The 22,525-nt window shown below is 35.1% G+C and overlaps 1 protein-coding gene across 1 annotated transcript; it reads right to left on the reverse strand.

The window, feature by feature from the left end:
- Nucleotides 1-89: 89 nt before the first annotated feature.
- Nucleotides 90-10,985, reverse strand: LOC136822255 (MYG1 exonuclease-like). Its single transcript, XM_067078494.1, has 7 exons — nt 10,719-10,985; nt 8,194-8,421; nt 7,402-7,480; nt 4,385-4,507; nt 2,944-3,090; nt 1,936-1,970; nt 90-1,060 (listed from the first exon to the last, which is right to left on the reverse strand). Exons 1-7 carry the CDS (start codon nt 10,949-10,951, stop codon nt 880-882), a joined length of 1,026 nt encoding a protein of 341 aa, XP_066934595.1. The 5' UTR covers nt 10,952-10,985; the 3' UTR covers nt 90-879.
- Nucleotides 10,986-22,525: the final 11,540 nt, after the last annotated feature.

Consider the following 22,525-nt stretch of genomic DNA (forward strand, 5'->3'; position numbering starts at 1 on the left):
CGCCTGGTGTTTCGTGTGTTTCTGTAAAAAGATTATGTCACGAATATTGAGAATTGGGAAACCCACTTAGAAAGAAACATGATCAAATGTTATTCAAATCCCTCAAATATTTTTCTCTTGTTTTAAAGAATATTTTATACACTACCCTAACGTACATTATAATACAAAAAGTGTTCAAAATAAAACCACCAAAATAAAAGGAGACTGAGACCATGTTCACACGCTACAGTTCGTTTCTCTCCAAAACAAATGAAGCCATTCTATTAGACCATATTCAGACGTTACGGTTCCGAAACAAATTGAAGCCATTCCATTGGTTAAATTCAAACCAATAGATTGGCTTCACTTCGTTTTGGAGCGAAACGGGACCGTAGTGTGGACGTGGTCTGAGTTGCATTCAAGTTTTACGTCACTTCTAACCAATAAAATGGCTTCATTTCGTTTCGGAGCGAAACGGAATCGTTACCTGAGAACATGGTCTGAGTAAATACAAAGACATCTAAGATGTCCAACAAAATAATGCAATTTCATTGGCCGACACTTGAATCTTTGGGTGTTATGACACAAAAGGTTACGTCATCTGAGAATCAGCCAACATCAATCACCTGAAAAAAGATTATCCATAAAAACTCACCCATCTGAACAGTTAAAATACATAACAATTTTTTCGTTTTTGAAATAACGATCTGGAACTACATAACAAAGAGCGATCGTCTCCTTTAGAATATTGAAAACGTTCGAATCGTCAGCTCTTCCATGTTTTGTAATAAGTTCAATTCCAACCAGGTCTAGCAGATTTTACGAGGAGTCTTTTCAAGATCCTTCAAAAGGTTTTGCATCGAGTCTTTAAAATACCGTAAAAAAGGATTTACACTGAGTTTATTTCTCATCTTTAACTGCACCTTTCTCGAGCGATGTCTTGGCCATTTTGAGAGCGCCTTCGAACGTTCGGTTGCCGCCAATGAAACCGTTGGCGTGAACGAAAATACACCCTGGAATCCCTGATTTGGATGAAAGAGCTTCTTCACGGAGACCTCTCCACTGCTCCAATAAACTCAATCTGTGGATGAGAAGAAGGAAATTTCAGAATTCATGATATGCACCACTGTCTTCTGAGAACTTTTAAATTTTCCACCCAATACGTCACTTAAACAATAGAAAAAGTGACGTATTGGGTGGAACAAAACAGAAAAGTTGCCTAATTTGGTGAATTCATTGCAGTAGTGCATATCATGAATATTTAAAACTCAGTTAACAGCGTGTTCATGTATTTACACTTTTGAGGACGGCGAAGTGACTAAAGCGATTTGGAATAACCCGCAGTTTGACCCGCCAAATCGAGGACGGTAAAGTGTTGATTTACAGTCGTCCTCAGTTGTCAGAATTTTGAACGAATCCAGACGAACCAGAAGCCAACCGTCCCAATCGCAGAAAAACACTCGCCAACATTGTGACTGTACAGGAATCTATACAATCCTTTTAACAAGAATATGTTTAAAAGATTTCGAAGAGCAACTTTGCGTAAATATATCATCTATTCAATAGTCTGTTGTCTGTTAGGCTAGGAAATGGTATGATGAAAATACATTCTTCTCTGGAGGGGTCCGATGTCATTGTTTTTGCCTTTAAGGAGAAAACCAGGGAGAAAGAGGCGCCCTCCCCTACCTTTGGGTAGCTGTTAAAAGAGAAGCCTGAGGGTCGCCTCCGACTGCGGTCGCAGACTTGACTTAAACATAAAATGGGCTGATTCCATGGAAAGCTTTCAAGTTCACACATAGAAAGCAGGAAGAATAACCTCTAGGTCTCAATGGAAAACTTCGAAAAATATTTTTCCGAAATAAATTTGGTGTGGTGGTGGGCGCTTGTTAAAGACCCCGAGTCGACATGCGTTATCAAGACAATTGAAAGACAATGAAAAAGTGTAAAATTTGATACCTGTTTTCAAAGGAGCCCAATTTCTTTGGAACACACTACAAGGAAAAGAAACAGAAAGTTAGAGCTATAGAGATTTAGCTATCAGAAGAAATATTTGGACATTGCGAGCATTGATTCGGACAGAATTCAAATTTCTGTCTTTGATGCACCAACTTACACATATTGGAGGTGTCTATGAGAGTTGTTATTGATAAATTAATTATTAGGCAAATATGTCCATTAGATAGAGCTGATATTTAACGAAAAAAGGCCCAGTCATCGAGGACTTTCAGACGGCAGTATTCATCGCCCACCAACCAGCTAAACTATCTAAGAACTGAGCGGACAAACAATTGCAGTTTCTAAATCGACGCCCTACTATTCGATACGCTTCATTATTCGATAACATTGAAAGCCAAGAAGCTCTCTTAGACAACGATCTACCATTTCTAAACACTTCCTTGTTCCTTGAAAATCGAATTAATTTTTTTTTATTCTCTAAAGCATTTTCTTTGAACTTAAATATACGTACAATAATGTTATAAATGTTAAATGTTAAATGTTTTTTTTCTGTAGTCAACTGGAGACTAAGTGCACTACTGACAAGAATAGTACAATCGAATTAGATAGTGTCAACTGTAGAAAAGAGGTTCGAACACGAACCCCCTGATATGTTGTGGTATGAGGCGCTGACGCCCTTTGATCATTCGATCTCATTCATCATCGCTCGATAATCAGACGGTTTGAGATATTTGGCGTGTGGATTCATTCAAGAACAGAACCTCGAAATATTTTGGCCTAACTATTTTCCTAAGTCGAGATATATTAGTAACCGTAATTAACCGTAAGTAATATAAAGAACCGCGTAAAAACCCATTTTCAGTAATTTCAAATTGTGATATCTCGACTTTGGAAAATAGTTAGACCAAAACACTTAGAGGCTTTACTCAGGACAGTAGAAGGTTACTACAGAGTCCATATATCTCAACCCATCTGATTATCATTTTAAATTCAAAGTAATCTCTCTACCTGGACTCGGTAATGGTGATGTTGGTCTTGATATAACACAAATTTAATTTGCGGTTTTAGATTTTTCTCGATTTCTATATCAAATAAATGTTCTTTCCATGGACAGCCTGACGAATGGAACATGATGACCTCTCCACTTGGATCAAGCTGCAAGAAAAAGAAGGACCAACATTAGATTAAACAAAAATCCCTTTTCTTTAGCTCATATATAATGTTATGCACCATTGCAATGTCTTCCATTCCACCCAATAGCTGATTGGTTCAAAGTAACGTATTGACTGATTTTACGTCACTTACAACCAATGAGCGATTGGTTCCGTGATGTAATGTCAGAAGACATTGCAGTGGTGCATATCATGAATATAATGTTATTGGCCTAAATTGAAACGTAAGCAACGGGAGGAAAATCCATCCACCTACATCCAATTGTCTGAATCACGCACGGTCTGGGGTGTTAATAAATCATTTCCTTATTTTCTCGCTAATAAAATCAATCGATAATACATTAATAGACAAATGCTTTTTGTTTTTGTCGCTACTACGCATGCACGCTTTCTTTATAACGCGGGATATAACGTCAATTTAATCTAAAATTTCATTTGCTTTAGGTGTTCAATCGTATTTAGGCTAGATTCAAGGTCCAAATAAATTGGGAATTTTTTTGCAACGTTTTGTTAGGATTTAAAGTTCGGGCGAGAATGACAATTTCAATATTTTAATTCATTGCGTACATATTTCATTTTGGGAGGCTTTTAGACTATGCTCTCTTATTGGAACAGTTTTGAACTTTTAGATTCAAGATCCCTGGGCAGAAGATACTACTAAGAATTTGAATGAAACTAAAAGCAGAATCACATAACATTTGAAAATCCTTCGGTTGAAACTGACAGTAACGTATTTTTTTTACTTGTTGACAAATAAATATATCATTCTAACCAGCTCTTTATGGTATAGAGCACTTTGTATCTTTATTCATTATATAAGGAAGGGAGGCTACCAGGTTATACTTTCAGCCTTATTGGAACCTTTTGAGTTTTTGGATCAGAGAACATAAAGTTTTGGTGGTAAAAAGCAGAATATACTGCTACGACTACTTTAACCGGATTAAGTTTCGCGAAATTAAATTTCACGAGCGAAAAAAATCGCGAAAATTTCTGGATTTAATTTCGCGAGACAAAGTTTTGAAAAAAAATTAATTTCGCGGACTAGCCTGAAAACAGCTGAAAAATAGCCATTGTTTGCCACAAATGGAGACTTTTAACTGGTTTCTCCGCCCAAAATGCGATTAAAAAATTTTTTTGTGGTGGATTTAATTTCGCGAGTCAGGAATCCCACGCGTTTTCGTGAATTTTAATTTCGCAAAAATGGCAAAACATCGCGAAATCGCGAAAGTTAATCCGATTAAAGTATGAATGAAACTAAAGAATTTTTTACAACCAACCTCGAATCGGTCAGCAACGGCTTCTTCTACAAGTTTTCTTGCGGGCCACCATGATTCTTTATAATAAGTGATTCGATCCAACAATTCTGCACCACAAACCTCCATCGCTTTCTCAAATGCACCCTGTAGGGAAGAAAAACATCATTCAATCAGAGTATAAACTCTTATCAAAAAACTTCACACACTACGATTCTCAAAAAAGTCAGTCTATGTTATCTCCAACTATCTGAGCAATCAACTTCAGTACGTACAGATCAACGACAATAAGTCATCCATTCTCACAGTTACTAATGGCGTCCCCCAAGGAAGCATACTTGGACCCATTCTCTTCAACATTTACGTGTACGATATGGCAACAAAAACCACCGCCAAATGTGTTCAATATGCTGATGACACGACTATATACCGCCACACCAAACCAAACGAGCTTGAAAATTGTGTCACTGAAATGAACTCTGATATTAGCGTAATTGAGAAATGGTCACTTGATTCGAACTTGATATTTAACGCCAGAAAAACTAAATCGATGCTCTTTGCCACATCTCAAATGGCAAGGAGGCATAATTTTGAATTCGAAATCAAGTCAAATAACGAGAATGTGATTGAGCGTGTTCCCCTATTCAAGCTGTTAGGAATCATCTTCACCGTAAACCTAACATGGAATGAACATGTCAAAAAAATCGTCACTAAAGCATATGGCACGCTGAAGAGTCTATCCCTCATCAAACGATATTTACCATACCGTGTACGACGCCAATTGGCAGAATCTCTTGTATTGAGTAAAATAGACTATGGTAATACCGTAATTCACAACGCACCACAATATCTATTCAACCAATTACAACGAGTCCAAAATGCCACAGCTAGCTTCGTCCGGAAGAGCTACTCTCGCAAGTCTGACGTAATAGATATGAAATGGCTACCTGTCAAAGAACGGACCGAATAAGTTGGCTAAACTTGCGTGGAAATCAGTGAATATGAATGACTGGCCTAAATTCCTCCCTATGGAGAAATAGTGCAAGCCAAGACTCGAACGGATGTAATTGGTGGAACTAAATTGCGTGAAACCTGTAATGTTAGTGGTTCCTTTGAATCTGAAGCTTCTAAAATTTTTAATGAACTACCTGTTAACTGTCGTGACTCAGAAACTTACAAAGCCTTTTGTCAAGAAACAAAAAAATATTTTTTCGACAAAGCCCTAGCTATGAGCTTGCAGTAGTACCTCTTCTACCAACTGTAGTCCCTACATCGCTACTCGCTATTTCCTAGCTGGTGCTTTCTCTGTTATATTACTTCTTAGACCTAGTTTTAGTCTATTTCTCGATTTGATTCACGCGCCATTTTAGTTTTAAATTAATTTTGACTTCAATTCTTCCAATATTGCTACTCGTAGCCTTGTTTCCCTAGTCTCCATTCTGATCTTTAGATTTAGCCCATCTGTTCTTAGGTTTACTTAGTTTGTATTTTCTTCAGTGCATATGACTTTATTATATTTCTAGTTCTATGAAGATTTTTCTTTCTATTTGATGTTTAATTATTTTCAATTAATTTAATTTAGATAGTTGATAGCTCACTTATTTATGTCAAAATACTGGTCGTGTTTTGCAAGGTCCAGTACACTTTTACACAGCCTTCGGTGTCGCAATCTATGCAAGTTTTGCTCATTCTATCTTACGCTCTGTCGTGATTCTATCTCACTGAGTTCTTAGATCTATTTTGTCGCTTACTTTACCTCTAGCCACCAATAGTACTTGAACCTTAGCCCAGTCTAGCTTATAACATTATGTTAGTATTTTATTTTTAATATATTCGTTAATTTTTCATAATAGCACACATTGCGATGGCCTCAGCTAGCATACTCAGATACTCGGATTTGTTTAGGTTTTAGTCTAGCTCTATCACTATTCACATTTTACCCCTCATACTCTTAATCCTAATCATTTTATTCATCATACTAGCCCACCGCTTCGTCACTATCTGCTTGTCCGCATACGGCCCCAATTTTTCTTCAGTATACTACCAGATTATTTTTAAATTTTTTCTTTCTAGACATTGCACATATATATTATATACAAAATTTTCAGGTGAAGAGCCAAATGTAAATTTTGGAAATGCCAGAAATATATCATTATTATTATTATTACTATTATTATTATTATTATAAAATCAATTCTGAGCCACTTAAGATGCTCCTGTCAAAAGAAAAAATTATTGCTTCACACTAAGAGTAACTTTGCGCCACATGATGACTCACTCACTACTCGCTCGCTCACTCACTCACTCACTCACTCACTCACTCACTCACTCACTCACTCACTCACTCACTCACTCACTCACTCACTCACTCACTCACTCACTCACTCTTATCTCATTATTCGTTCATTATTCGCATCCATCTATTTAATCAATCACACTCACTTACTTATGGATTCGCTCGCTCATTCTCTCATTGATTCACTCATTCATTTATCCATTCCCTCGTTCATTCATTTACTCGCTCATTCACGCAATCAACTTCACTCGCTCATTGATTCATTCATTCATTCGTTCACTCATTCACTTATCAATTTATTTATTCATTCACTTATCAAGTCACTCATTCACTCACTCACTCACTCGCTCATTCTCTCATCGATTCACTCACTAATTCATTCATTTATTCACTCACTAATTCATTCATTTATCTACTCCTCGTTCATTCACTTACTCGCTCATTCATGCACTCAACGATTCACTCGCTCATTGATTTATTCATTCATTCACCTTTCAAGTCACTCACTCACTCACTCACTCATTCTCTCGAATCGATTCACTCACTAATTCATTCATTTATCCACTCCCTCGTTCATTCACTTACTCGCTCATTCATGCACTCAACGATTCACTCACTCATTGATTCATTCATTCATTTGTTCACTCATTCACTTATCAAGTCATTCATTCATTCACCTTTCAAGTCACTCACTCACTCACTCGCTCGCTCACTAATCATCAACTCGGTCATTGGTGCGCCATACCTGAACATCAGGGTCCTTGACATTCCATGGTGGATTCAGCCCTCCGACTCTTGACGACAAAGTTGTTGTGATCTGGTACCTATGGTAACAAAACATTCAACAATAGACCTTTTTATAAATTACGTTACGAACATCACTTGCCTCGTTTTGAAATTATTGGCATGGTGATTAATTCCCAGCGGATTTTATTAAAACTACTTTCTTTTCATAAAAAAACCATTCAATGTCTCAAGGGACATAATCACCATAGTAATTGTTTGAAAACGAGGCAAGTGATGTTTGTGACGTAATTTATGAAAAGGTCTATGAAAGCACAGAATACGACTATCATGACCAGCTATATTGGAGCACTATTCAACAAAAACTGTGCGTAAAAAACGTTTGCTTGAAAAAGTTTTTTTGCGTGTTTCTTGAGACAAATTTTAGTGAGGGACGGGAGAGAAAATATACTTTGGCTATATACAGTGTATGAATTATGCTATGATTATTTCATCCTGTTTCAACAGAGAAGAATATAATGAAAAAATAGTTTGCTCGTCTCTTCAAGTAGTTATCAAGTCACCTCTTAATGCAAAAGTTACCTAAGCTTTTTTCGTTTTGAAATGATTACTTATGAGTTTCCTACGTCATAATAAAGATTACAATAGCTCGGGTTTCCCTTGTTGTTAAAAAATTACCTCGGATTTCCCTCATTTCAAAAACAATACCTTGAGTTTCCCTCATTGCGAAATGGGATATGCTTTCGTTTTAAGATATGATATCTTGTGTTTCCATTGTTGTGAAAAATATTACCTTGGGTTTCCATCATATTGATCGATTCCATTATCGATTGCGTCAATCTCCTCGATAAACTTCTCGTAAACTTTCTCATAAAGGCGAGGCATGGAAGGATCATCTAGAGGAATCTCAGTGACTTCTGATAAAACTTCTTTACCTAAGTGCAAATACACAAGACCAGCACTGCTCAATTTTGTGTTGAAATCTAGACTTCCCAAAGATTTCATCGTACCACTGAATGACCTGATTAAAGTATGGAGTATAAAAAAAAACGCTGAATAAAAAAGTTATAGGTTTCAGGTTGAAGATTTATGCATAGAAGCCCGCTACACCTTTTTATACCATGTAATCAATAGATCAATAGGGTTTTAAAAAATTCCTTGCATATAGTAGTTAGAGTGGCCAAAGCTGAGTTTTCGTCTTACACGCCATAACTTCGAGCGGAGTTTAATAAAGAAAGAGTTACCAAGATTTTAATGGAAAGGCCTTTTTCACTTTGCTGTGACGGAAGAGCTTTATGGTGGCCCATGAGAGCCAAGTTAAATTGTTTTGACATTTCTATAAAAAAAATTCAAAATAATTTACTTTTCACATTCATTTTTGCAATAGCTTTTAATTTAAGTTTTGAACTAAATTTTGATTTCAAAATTGATTTACTTTCTATTTTCGTTTCAAATTAAAAACGGGTTTGTTTTCAAAAACGATTTCCAACTCAGCCCATCGAGGCCATGTCATTTTAAAATCAATTTTAAATTTTTTTAAATGAATTGATCTGACAGCCCATTGAGGCCACTCATAGAAATGAGTAAATTTCAACAGAAAAAGTTTCTTTTGATAATAGAACGAACCAGTTGTTTGTTTTATGGGGGGGGGGGGGGGGTCCGGGTCACATTGGGGTTTCCTCGGAGCCAAAATATTAAAGCATATGGTGGCAACATGAAAGGGGTTGGAAGTAAATAAAACTTCCCTCTTATTACACTCTTTTTTTTATAAGAACCAGTAAATTTTTGCTGAGGCTCGGCTGTTCTTAATTTTTCGGCACTTTGAGCCTTGAATTGTTCTTATTTGTTCTTATTTTTTTCTAAGGTAAATAAAAAAAAAGTTTGGCTATTTACTTTACTATTTAGAGGATTTTAGAAACCAGGGCAACCAGGGATCTTTTTGCAATAACTCTCTAACTTTTCAGCCTTCCACTGTTTCTTAAATTGTTCTTATTTTTTGGCTTTTATTGTTCTTATTTTGTCATATTTAAAAAAAAGTGTATTTCTTCCTCTTTTCTCATATTTTTCTATCCTGCTCGCATGGCGAATACAAAAAACAAGAATGTGTAATGAAATTATAAAGAAGTAAATTTTTTGAGACAAAATACAACCCAGACAATAATTTAGTTTCTCATTTTTTTTTTATACAAAACCAATTGTTCTTTTTTCTTGAAAAAAAGTTTTGATTACTTTCTATTTAGAGGATTTTAGAAACAAACCAGGGATTCTTTTTGCAAAGCCTCTCCACTGTTCTTAAATTGTTCTATTTTTTTGAGCCTCATTGTTCTTAAAAATTGTCAATAAAAAAAAGTGTATTTCCTCTCTTTCATATTTTTCCTATCATGCTCGCATGCTGCATATTAAGAAAAAATTCGACTCTTTATTTACACATCAAAACAAAGGCTCTTCATGTTGCCCATTGTTTGATGAATAATTTTGTCTGCAAAAAGAAGTAAATTTTTTGAGACAAAATACAACCCACCAGCCAAACAATGAACAATAGAAAGGAAAAGCACTGTGACGGACAAAAAATCTCTCATTTATGGTACCATAGAACACTGGAGTAAAGGATATCATTTTATACTCTCCTACACATTTGTAAAAATGTTTGGGGTTTAAGCACTAAGTTGTTTTGGCCTTGATGGCCTGTGAACTGTAACAAACCAATAAGTAACCATAGTAACTTCAATCTTTAAGCCTGTAGGGGTCTGGAGACAAAGCTGTCTTTGGCACTGATGGGCTACGTGAGAAAAGTGATTTTAAAAATAAAAAAACAAAATGCTTTTTAAACTGATATCGAAAAGTAAATGAGAATTAAAACAAAATTTAAATCATTTGTGTGGCCTTGCTGGGTCGTATTTTAAGTTGTTTTTAAAGTCATTTTGAAAACGAAATTACTTTTAAATTGATTTTGAAATGAAAGTATTAATTTAAATTGTAAAATGAAAGTTATTTTCATTTATAAAAAAAATATTTTTCTGAGTTTTACAATAAAAAATTACTTGGCACTTATGGGCCACCATAGAGCTTTGAACATTGGAATTAGGTACCTTATTACAAGAATATTATTAGTCATTTTATTATCACAAATTGAAAAATTTTGTGTTATTAAAAACCCCCTTAATTAAAACCAGCAGCTGTTTCCTTGAAAAAGCAGAAAAATCCGTGTTAATTTGTAGATTGTGCAAATTTCAATGCCTTTAAATACTTGCCTAGTAATATCTGTGTAATAAGGTATTTTGTTTTGACACTAAATAAAATATCAATAAGCACACAAACCTCTGATGATGATCAAATCTGTTAGCTTGAGGGTCATACACACCACCCACATCTACAACAATATCACAATGGCTCAACTTTGTTGCATCTCTACTTCTCAAGATTTCCGCCCGCTTATATTTGGGAAGTTGTTTTAACATCCAGCAAGCCAGGACTTCATCACAGTGAAAGGTTCCGTCATGTGTACCGATCGTTATCCGCTCACATTGCTTTTTAGGTGAGGAGCCTGTCATTATTTTTCTAGCCACTAAAAAGTCAGATTAAATGATTCCATTGAAACTTTGCTCACTTTTTTATTTGAAACCGGTAAAATTTCGTTTCTGCAGCGCTACTCTTTCTACATTTTTTACAAAAGAAAACTTAAAACATCTTATGACATCTGATTAAAATCGAGAAGAAAAAGCCCAGCGTTGTGAATGCCCAAACTTTACACAAAAATATCAGATAAGTCTTTTTTGGCACTGTAAAGAAAAATGAGATATTTTGGATAAAAATGGCTGACGTCTAACTTGAATGACAAATCAGATTTAATTTTTCAAGCCACTGAAAACTTGAGAAATAGGATTTAATTGAATTCAATAAAAAGCTAATTCTAAATAGTATCAGAAATTCGTCAAATCTAGGACTGAGCAATGTATAAGTTTGGTTAGCTAAAAACCAGACCAAATTTTAGAGGTGCAGGCTTGTGCCAGTGTAAGATAAACAAGTGATACTTTTATGGACCTACCTGGTTATGCATTTGACACATATATAATCTGATATAATTGATATCTACGTGAGCATGACCGTTAAACAATCATTCAGAACACAAATAGTGATGATCTATTAAAATTAGCCGTTTGTTTCTTATAAAAAAAACCGTTTAGAAACCAAAATTTCATATTCTTGAAATATTCTTTCATATTCAAGACTTCGTGAGCAAAAAAAACATCTATCTCATCAAAAAATTTAGTAATTTGGCTAAGAACATTGATGTATGCTTTTATTAATAGTGATTCTTATAGATAAAGATGCATTTTTTTTAGTTGAAAAATTCTTTTTTAACAAAAATCTGCTTGAGCCATCTTTTACCTACTTTCATGCAAAATAATCTGAAAAAAACAATGATCCAATATTTCACAAAGTCCAAAAAACCCGTTTTTTTGCCGTTTTTTGGCCCAAATTTGCCCAAAAACATTGCTTTTTCGAAAATCGGGCTCCATCACATTCGAGGGTTTATAGTTATGCATCTTTGTGCAAAAAATCATTAAGAATGAAAGAGCCAATCTTGAGAAAAGCTAATACCTAAGCAATTGATAATGTGCTTATAAAAAAATATCGAATTTGGCCAGTTTCTCTATAAAAACACGCCAAGCAACCATAATTTCATGTCTAAACACACATATTCTTCAAAAGTAAGCTCTCATGAGCAAAAAAAACATATATCTCATAAAAAAATTGAGTAATTTGACTAAGAACATTTATGTATGCTTATTAATAGTGATCCTTATAGATAAACATACGTTTTTTGATTCAACAAAATTTTTTTGCAAAAATCTGCTTGAGCCATCTTTTACCTATGATGGTACCCTACTTTCATGCAAAAAATTAGAAAAAATTAATGATCCAATTTTTCACAAAGTCCAAAAAACCCGTTTTTTAGCCGTTTTTCGGCCCAAATTTACCCCAAAATTTTTTTTTCGAAAATCGGGCTCCGTCACATTTTGGCCACCACCATTTTGCACCTTTGTACTAAAAATCAAAAGATTCCTATGATTCAATCCTGAGAAAAGTTGGTAACAGACGAACGGACGGACGAACGGACGAACACAGGTTAATTTATAGGACCTCCACCCCACCGGGTGAACATTTACCAGGGAATCTTTCGAGCGCATTAAATCAGATATAAAGTATGAAGTAAAATTTAAACAAGGGCAGACAGAAGATAAGTGGAAGTTAATTGAAGAGCACGGGACACAACGATCATTTATCTTAACCGAAAATAAAATAAAATTGTTTTCAGGGTCAATCAATTTCCATATAGGTGATAATCAATACACCTTTTCGACGTAGTCAAGCGGTCAGGCACGTGTCACTTAATTACTTAATTATCCCACTAAACTTGATCCAATACTTTTTTGACACATTTTTCTATTGTCTATAGGTCAGAAAAGAAAACTGGGACGGTTTTAGTGGGATAAAGCGAACAACAAAATTCCTGCGAGGCAATTGGCGGCTACGGTTGAAAAGGTGTATTTGAGGATGTTAAATTGAGCTAAAATAAACCAAGGTAGACTGTATACTAACCTAAGAGAAGTGGAAAAAGTTTTATTCTTTTTGAAGGCTGCTTGAATACACAAAGCCACATTCAACTAGTTTTTTTTTTAATTTGCTTCCTAATAATTTCAAGAAATGGAGATTTATAACTATGCATTGACCTTGTGACAGACAGTAGATACTGTTACTTAGGCCTTTCAAACAAGTGACAATTTTACTAAGTGAAGATAGATGAAGAGTCAACGCTTTTTATTCTATTCTGACTTAAAGGTGTACAATGGGAATATTCAAGTTGATAGAATCTGAATAAAAAGACATCACATCTTTAACAAGTGTATTGAAAAATAATAGCCTTGTTATGAAAAATTAAGAAAAGCTTGCTATGATGAGCCAAATTACCCCTAAAGTGTAGGGTTTGCTGCTTAAAATATCATTGAATATATAATTTCAATTTTACGATTGGGCAATCTTCTACCAATCACTCAATCTAACTTTAAGTCAGAACACCCTCTCTTTTAAATGTGAAGGTTTCCATAAAAGAAACTTCCAAAGAAAACGTGATGAAACGTGATGAAACTCTCTATGCCCACAAAATGTTTTCCCAAAAATACACCATATTGTCATTTTAGTTTTACATCAGTTGAAACTATTACAAATTGCATTTTAAGTTTTTTAAAGTTTTTTTGAATCAACTAAACATCCTCTATCTTTAAAGCTATAAATTGGATTGTTTTGATTCGAATGATGAAAAGCAGCTTTGAATAGATTTATAAACCATTTAGATCATTACCAAGACGTTTTATCTTCATTCATCTTTATTACCTTTATGTAAGAAGGAATTTGCCTAGCCTAATCTTTTACTCCCAACTCCCAACTCCACAAGTTATTGATTTGGATAAAGGTTTTAGAATATAATTATTGAGCTCTTCAATGGGGTTATGTATCTTTAATGATACTGTAACCTGTTTTTTTGCCTTTACCTTGTTAAAATACAGCAGGCTCACAGTTATTCGTACCTGCACTTATTCGAATAATTTGGTTATTCAAAGTGAGATGGACTTCCCCAATTCAGGCAAAAACACTCGCGTTTATTCAAACTTCAGTTATTCAAACTTTCAGTTATTGAAATTACAATTTTTTCATGTTAGCGCCATACACAATAATGAAAGCTGAGTTTTTCAGCTTATTAGTGGTAAAATTTGTTTTTAACTCTCATTTCCAGCTCATTAGCGATAAGCCAAAGTTTAACAGTCATTGGACCAATTTTCAGACTGTGCCAGCAAAACTTTGCACATCTCATCACCAGATCATCACGTAGAAGGCTAGATTTCATCTGCCATTTTTGGTGCTTTGGAAAAACCTGCACCAGGGGTAAGCAGAAGATTCTTTTGAAAGTTGATTTTTTTATGTTTTGAAAATGGAATAACTTTGGAAATACTTAACCAATTTTAATAAGGGGTCACTCACATATCGATTCTTCCCATGACTAACGTCAAATTGACGCTAACTTGAAAACCCTCCCACCCCCACCTCTTAATGTCAAAGTTTAAAAATTATAAAAATTCAATGAGACTCTAAATTTTCTCCTTCACTTTCATTGTTGTTTCGTCAGCCATCTTTAATTTTGCTACTGCTTGCTCAGTTTACATTTTAAAAATAATGAGGTAATTTTTAAACTTTTTTCGGAAAGTTGCTTGAATTAATTATCTCCTTAATCATAATCAACAGATAGCAGCATTTCAAAAAAAAGACCGACCGTCTGCGAAATTCAAGGGCCACGTGGCGGACCGTCCAAACAAAGGAACACAAGTTGACATAAACATCGGGCCGTTTGTTTTGGTTAATATTGTTCTATAAAATAGCGAAGCAAACAAATACTAAGGAGGAGAAGAAATATGGAAAGTAACATTTGTCACAGAATAAACGTCTCAAAAATCAATATTTCTGGTGAAATTTATTAGCGTCACAAACTCTAAACCCCCCACCCCTTCGCGTCAATTTGACGTTAGTCGTGGGAAGAATCGATATGTGAGTGACCCCTAAATGACCCCTCATTTTTCTCACAAAGGTATAAAGTAACTTTCAAATAAAATTAGTTGAGGGGAGTTTAGGGGAAAATTAAGCCCTGTTCACCCTACAAACAGCGTTTTTTTATCAAAACAATCAGAAATTGACAAATTGTCCTTTTTTCCCGCCTGGTGCACAATAAATACGGTACTAATTGAATGTTCGATTGTGATCCAAGTAATCAATAATGATTGATAATAATCGAAGGTGGTCAGTGACCACCTATCGATTTTATTGGTGATCGAATACTCACTCGACTTGGTATTTTCTTCGACCATTTTCGATTTGTTCAATCATTTCGATTACTTTTTGATTACCTTCGATCATATTGAATACCTTCGATCATATTGAATACCTTCGATTGTATTGAGTATCTTCCAGCCTTCAATTTTATCAAATATGTTTCCAGTAGCAGGGCGTCAAAATAATCTGAAACCGAGTTTATTTCGGCCAATTAAAACACGCGATTCACGCGCAAAAACCACTTTCGTTTTCTCCGACCAATCAGAACACGCGAAAACCACTTTCGTTTTCTCCGACCAATCAGAATGCGCGAAAACCACTTTAGTTTTCTTTGACCAATCAGAACGCGCGATATGAGTTACCTGAGGAAACCCAGGGCGAAGGCACACAAAATGGCGGGAAATGACTGGGAAATAAGGGGGTTAATCTTTATGGCGGGCCTTCTTTTTGTGCTTTGGTTTTAGGTAATTTTTTGTGGTTTTTCTTAAAGATATATCATAGTAATTGGTTATCAAAAAGTTCAAAGTTCTCAAAGTTATCGAAAGTAATCAATAACAATCAAAGCACTCAAATGGTTATCGAGTCTTCGAAGGGTTGTTAAGAGAATGATCGAATACATGTTTTTTTTTATAAGCAAGTGTATGCCCCTTGGTCAGGCTAGTGTATGCTTAAGTTCTCAAAGCATCCAGGCATAGTTTATGCTCATTATATGCTTAAGAATCATGCTTATGATTCACCCCCGAGCCAAGTTTTTAATGAAATTTCAAATATTTTGTAAAAATTTGTTCAGATTTTGGGAGCAGTGGAATGTGTAGCTAGCCGTGGAATGTTTTACTTTTTACTTGACATCTACCAAACCTATTTTAAACAGATGAAAATGACCACTTGAAAAATATTTTAGGCTGACATATATGCTCATGTTATGCTTAGGAATTCTGCAAATCTGAGCCTTCATATGCTTATAAGCGTTATGCTTATAAAAAAAAACATGTACTCACAATATTTTGGAAATTTTGGTACTCTTACTTCGAGCATTATCGATTACTTCGATAATCGAATTAATCGATTAGTACCGTCTGGCCAATGTGAAACAAAGGATACAAGTGTATATGTAATTTCATTATTCATTATTTTACCACGCCTGGCAGTTAGTCACACTAGCGTCCCGCCAAAATGCGTATCAAAGATTAATGCTGCGAAAGCGCTATATTGTTTACTTGACTCTCAAGCAAAAAAATGCGGCGCAAAACTTCTAAAGGGATTCATGAAAAAATAACCCGGCGCTTTTTAATGAAATTAATATTTTCAAAAACTTTGAGAAATTGCCTAAAATTTGAGCCATAGATGAAAAAATTTGAGCCAAGCCAACCTTGAAAACTAATTTGAAGATCAACTTCCCAAGAAAAAGATCTACGGGGGAGGCGGAACCCACCTAGATCCGCGCACCACCGGATAGGCGGTTTCCCGGAAATTTTGCCAGACCTCAAATAATGACCCATTTACATATGCGGAATTATTTTTACTTTAGCGTATAAACCACAGCCTAGACTAATGTTAAATTTCGTTTCCGCGCAAATTCGTCACATTTTGTCTCGATAACCTCATAACTACGGAACTTATCCTTGGAGGCAATCGAGCAAGAACAATAGAAAAAATCTTTATTTGGCTCTGTAGAAAAATTGCAAAATAGAAACTCGCTTAAATTCACAATACTGATTCTTTACCCCAAAACGAAACTAATCTATTTTGTAAATCTTTCTTACACTTCCCCATACGTAAAATATAGAGTACTTTCGTTTTCCCCCCAAACTTACGAGGGAAAAAAGTTAAGACCGCGTGTTGTCCTCGCGGACTTTCCCAGCGTAATTTATTTGTGTGATGTCATAATGTTATTGTTCTCTTTCTCAGATTATTACTGACGACATTTCAATCGCTTACGGGATTGGACAATGGTTGACAATAGATCGTGACGTAAACAATCCAATGACGCGCGACGAATGAAAGTTCATTTTGGGTGGCTTGATAACACTCGTAATTTCTTTATTTCTCTAGTGTATTTTGTTTTTTCTTTTTGGAAGAAGGACTATATGGTAGAAAATAAAGTTTTATACTAGTATTTTTAACTTTGATATTTTAAATGCCTATTTTAAAGAAAATTTCTTAAGTGGGCGGAAAATAAAAACGCCTTTGTTTTGAACGCCCGACTGCCAAAATCTCGGGATTCTGGGACTTCTTTTGAGACGGGGTTAGACGTGAAAACAAAGAACTAAGTAGAATCGGCTTTTTCAAACTTAAAATACAATGTAAAATATTTTTGTAATCAAAAATTATATTTAACAATTATATTGAAAAGTAATAATTCGTTATAAGGAAAGATAACTTGTGCAGAAAAGAAAGTTTTCATTTATTGACCCCCGGATTTTTCATCGCATAATTTCTACGGGAAATCGAAAGTAATTTCATTTGGCTTGTGATGTTTGAGAGCTTGGATGTTGGGAAGCTGCAAGGATAAAGGTAAACAAATTATAGTCTTTTTTCTGAAAGAAAATTTAACATTAGTCTAGGCTGAACCAGGCCTTAAAAATTGAAGCGCTGTCTCGGGAATTGAATGACAAATTTTGGTTGGTTGATTTTGGCTGCTGCACGTTTTATTTTGTTTCAAACTTTCAAGTTTTAATTAATTGTCTTGCGAACTTGATTAAGTTAACTCTCATCCTTGTTGTGCAAATACATTTCTATTTCTATTTCTATTCAATAATTCAGAGGGTACATACGTACAATTTCCTGAATGTAAAATAAAATGGTAATAAAATAAAATCTATCTAAATATAATAAAATCTAGAATTTAATAAAAAGGCAACCACTTTGGATTAAGAGGTAATTGAATATTGCAGAAAAAAGAACTTAGATTACTGAGGAATTTAATTGGTTACCAAAAAGAGCTACATGGCTGTATTGACATTGAAAACAAACTAAAAGGCTAAAAATGTGAACGATAAAAATATGTGAAGGATAAAAACAATTCTGAGTAAAAACATTTTATTAACTAACACTAGCCGGTACCCGGCGTCGCACGCCGGTTAAGCTGTAGCTGAACGCACTAAAAGTCCTTTGGATGTTGAAGCTGGCTAGCTGGCTTAAAAAAGCGATCAAATAAAAAAAAGAAATCTGTACAACGTTTAACTCTAACCTTCCCCGGGTGTCTTATCTTTTAACCATATTTGGATCGTTTACTGCCCCCCCCCCTCCCGAGACATAATTTTTTGTTTAAGTCAAAAGTTATCAGAAAGAGCATCGTTTACTGTACCAGTGTCGTTTGAAACGACTCTACAGGTAGTTATTTTTCCTGCTTCGCTCGCTTTAAATATGCCGTCCAGATTAAATGACAATTTTTCAGGAAAAAGCGGGAAGGTCAAAAAGAATAGTGCAACTTTTTGTTTTTATCAGATCGAAAAAATATAAAATTTTAAGTTGCTTTTTTAAACCCTTGTCAAAACTTTTCGAATTTAAACATAAAAAATGGCGTGCACACTTTTTAGCAGTAACGACCAATGAAGTATAAGCCCGAAAGGCTAGAAGTCAATCTCCTTGGTAAGATTTGAAGCCAACAAATCCTACCAAAGTTGCGCAGCCTTGAGCGGCTCGCCTGGTTTTTACACAAATGACAGATTAATACTAAAATTTACCTCTAAATTTCGAAAAAAATATCAATCGTAAACAAAGGGATTGCTAGATTCAATCTGTCGTCAAAAATACGGCGCATTTTTTAAGGCTGCACTTTTTCTTGCCTGAGAAAGGTTAGAGATTGAACTTTAGCTCTTCGGGCTTTAAACTCAATGGTAACGACGGCTTGAATATTTTTATAAGAAAAAAGAAGTGAACTAATTTTTTCTTATGCTTTATATCGCCCTTTGAATGCTGTTGTTGTCCACAAACCTTTTTATGTTTTGATTTACTTTTTAAATATTCTTTTCTATGAAATGAAATTGTTTTGTTTTGAAAAGAATTCGAATGTCATTAATAAATACGATCGTTAAATACATTCGAAAACATTTAAAACAAAAGAAGAGAGAAAAAGGCAAGTCTGGGCAGAAGTTAAAATTACTAAATGTAGATGGGCCTTAAATTTCAAAACAAAGGCTTAATAAAGTCTAAACCAAGCTCTATCCGATCTTTTGCAAATGGCGCGAATCCAATAAAACAAATTTGTAGAGCAAGAACTGGAAGTCATCTTTTGGAAGAACAAAAACATTGCGTTAGTGATCTTGATGTTCAAAAAGCATCTGGACCCTCAAGTATTCCTACACCCTTCTTAAAAATGATAGCTCCAACTGCAAGCACCATTCTATCTCATATCTTCAATGTCAGTATTAGAGAAGGTATCTACCCTGATTGTCTAAAAAAAGCTAATATAAAACCCTTACATAAGAAAGACTCAAAACTGGATGTTGGCAATTACAGACCCATCTCACTGTTATCCAACATCAATAAAATATTTGAAAAACTTCTTCACTTTAGACTAGTCAAGTTCTTTGAAAACAACAATATCTTTAGCGAAAAACAATTTGGTTTTAGAAAGGGTCACAGCACTAATCATGCAGTGATTGCACTTACTGAACTAGTCAGAACAGCGCTAGATAATGGTCAGTTTGCAGCTGGAGTCTTCATAGATCTTAAAAAGGCTTTTGACACAGTGGAGCACACCATCCTGCTCCACAAATTAGTACATTATGGCATTAGGGGACCAGCTCTGGCTCTGCTTCGGTCATATCTCTCAAATCGTACCCATTGTGTTGAAATAAGAAATTCCCACTCTAATCATGTTCCAATCAAACATGGTGTCCCACAAGGATCTGTCTTGGGGCCCCTATTATTCATCATTTATATTAATGATCTCCATCGGTCTTTAGAAAACTCAGTAACTATTCATTTTGCCGATGATACTAGTCTTATCTGCTGTGATGAATCTATAAAGCATTTGAACAGAAGAGTTAACAGAGATCTTGCTCTCCTTGTTCATTGGCTGAGAGCAAACAAGATATGCCTTAACACCGCCAAAACTGAAATCATTCTTTTTAGAAGTCCCAGGAAAACTTTTACTAAACATCTTAATTTCAGACTCAGTGGACAGAAGATTCAATTATCTAACAAAGCAAAATATCTTGGTATTCTACTTGATGAGCATCTTTCTTGGGAACCTCAATTTCACAGCCTCACGAAAAAACTTTCTAGAACTGTTGGCTTTCTCTCTAAACTCCGTCATTTTGTGGATCTCAAAACACTTCTTTCTGTTTACTATGCTCTTTTTGACTCACACGTAAGCTATTGTCTCCAGACCATAGGCTATACCACTCAAGCTACATTTGAAAAAATTGAAGTACTTCAAAATAAGGCCTTGAGAATTATGCATTTCAAACATAACAGATTTTCATCTCGCCCACTTTTTATAAGATCTTCTATTCTGCCAATAAAAAAACAACTCAAAGTCAAGAACTGCCTCTTTGCACTGGATCATGTCCAAAATAACTTACCTAAATACTTTTCAAACTACCTTAGATATTCTCCTGTTCACGAAGGTACAAGACAATCACCAAAGAAACTTGAACCTCCTACAACAAACACGGTAAAGTATGGCTCTTACAATGTAGCTTCCCTAATAACTAAGGATTGGAACGAACTTCATACCAAGGTTTTGATTGAAGACTTTAACAAATGCTCCAAACAAACTCTCAAAGAACATTTACATCGATTTATTATAACTAAGCTCGCATCTGATTAGAACTTAGGCTCCTTCACTTTCCTATTCTCTTTATACTCTTCATTACTTCTTTCTGTCTTCCTTTTTATTATTATTTTTATATTTTACATTTTTCTTTCTCTGGTCTGAACTTGCCAAATTTATCTTTAGTGAATGCTAAACTTAGGTTACTCCGAGGTCACTAGTTTGTTGGAACTATCTTCGTTGTCTCCCCTCCGTTTTCTCATTTACTCCCTCTTACTAGTATATGGATTTAGATATATCATTTTATAACAAAGTATCATCACAACTTGTGCTAGTTTTTAAATGTAAATTCCACTTTGTTCATATTTTACATATTTTACATCCATTTGTACATTATATTTAGGATGAGAGTATCGGTAAATATATTCTATATCCTATCCTATCCTATCCTTATCATGTGTTATCAAATGATAACACACTTAGATTAACCTAACAAATAATATTTTTCCTCTTTAGGTCGGCTTTGGCGACCCAAAACATTTATTTTGTCGGCACGCCGACCTAGAGTGTAAATTACGTCGGCAAATAAAAGCCGACTTCAGCTCAAGTTACGTCGGCTTTCAAGTCGGCATTGCCGAATGCCGACCTGGATTCCTAGGGCTGTCAATGGGTTTCAGTTCGATCAGTTCAATAAACCAATTTTGTTTGACAAGTTTGTGCTGCTCCGCCACCGTATATTAACTTCTTTTCAAAGCCAAATTCAGAATGTAAATCGGGAAATTTCTTCCGATAACATTTTTCCTGTACTATCCTTTTAGCGCCAGAGGCGGTTTGGTGGGCGTAGTGTTTGCCACTCAGCCGCGCCCAACAGAGGGGCTACGGACTTTATTCCGGATAAACAAATATCCAGGTACAATAAACGTTAAAAGCTGTTAAGTCCGGGAACTGTCGAAATGGCAATCAAATCGCGTGCAAGGATAAAGTTTTTGCAAGCAAGGGAAGATATGAGGATTTAATATCACCGAACTAATCAAAGTTTTTACTGACCGAACTAATCGAACTGCTATTGCTTCAGAAATTGTGAGTGTTCGATTATAGGTTCGATTAATTTTTTTAATCAAACTTTAATTGACTTCCTTTAGTCCGGTGTAGAGATTGTCCGGTGAACAGACTTTCGCGTGTCCGGTGTTCGTTAAGTCCGGTGCGTCGGCAGGGTCCTAGTTTGATTAGTTCGATTGTTCGATTGTTCGATTGGTTCGACAAGTTTGATTGATTGGGTCTGGATTAAAACTAGCATAAATATTTTTTAACTTTTTACCACACGTAAATCCAGGCAGGCTACACTTTGTCACTCATATTGGACAAAATCTAGCAGAACAGAAGCTTTTTATGCTGAAAAGATTGGAATGCGTGAATGTGAAAGCAAACATTGGACTGGCAAAAAATCTTGCATGAATATGTGAATTGAAGGTTAATGGGAGGGTTTCACTAATATTTGAAATTCTTGGTAATCAAATTC

This window comes from Clytia hemisphaerica, unplaced genomic scaffold (assembly GCF_902728285.1).
Source record: "Clytia hemisphaerica strain Z4C2 unplaced genomic scaffold, Clytia hemisphaerica genome assembly, whole genome shotgun sequence".
Taxonomy (NCBI): domain Eukaryota; kingdom Metazoa; phylum Cnidaria; class Hydrozoa; order Leptothecata; family Clytiidae; genus Clytia; species Clytia hemisphaerica.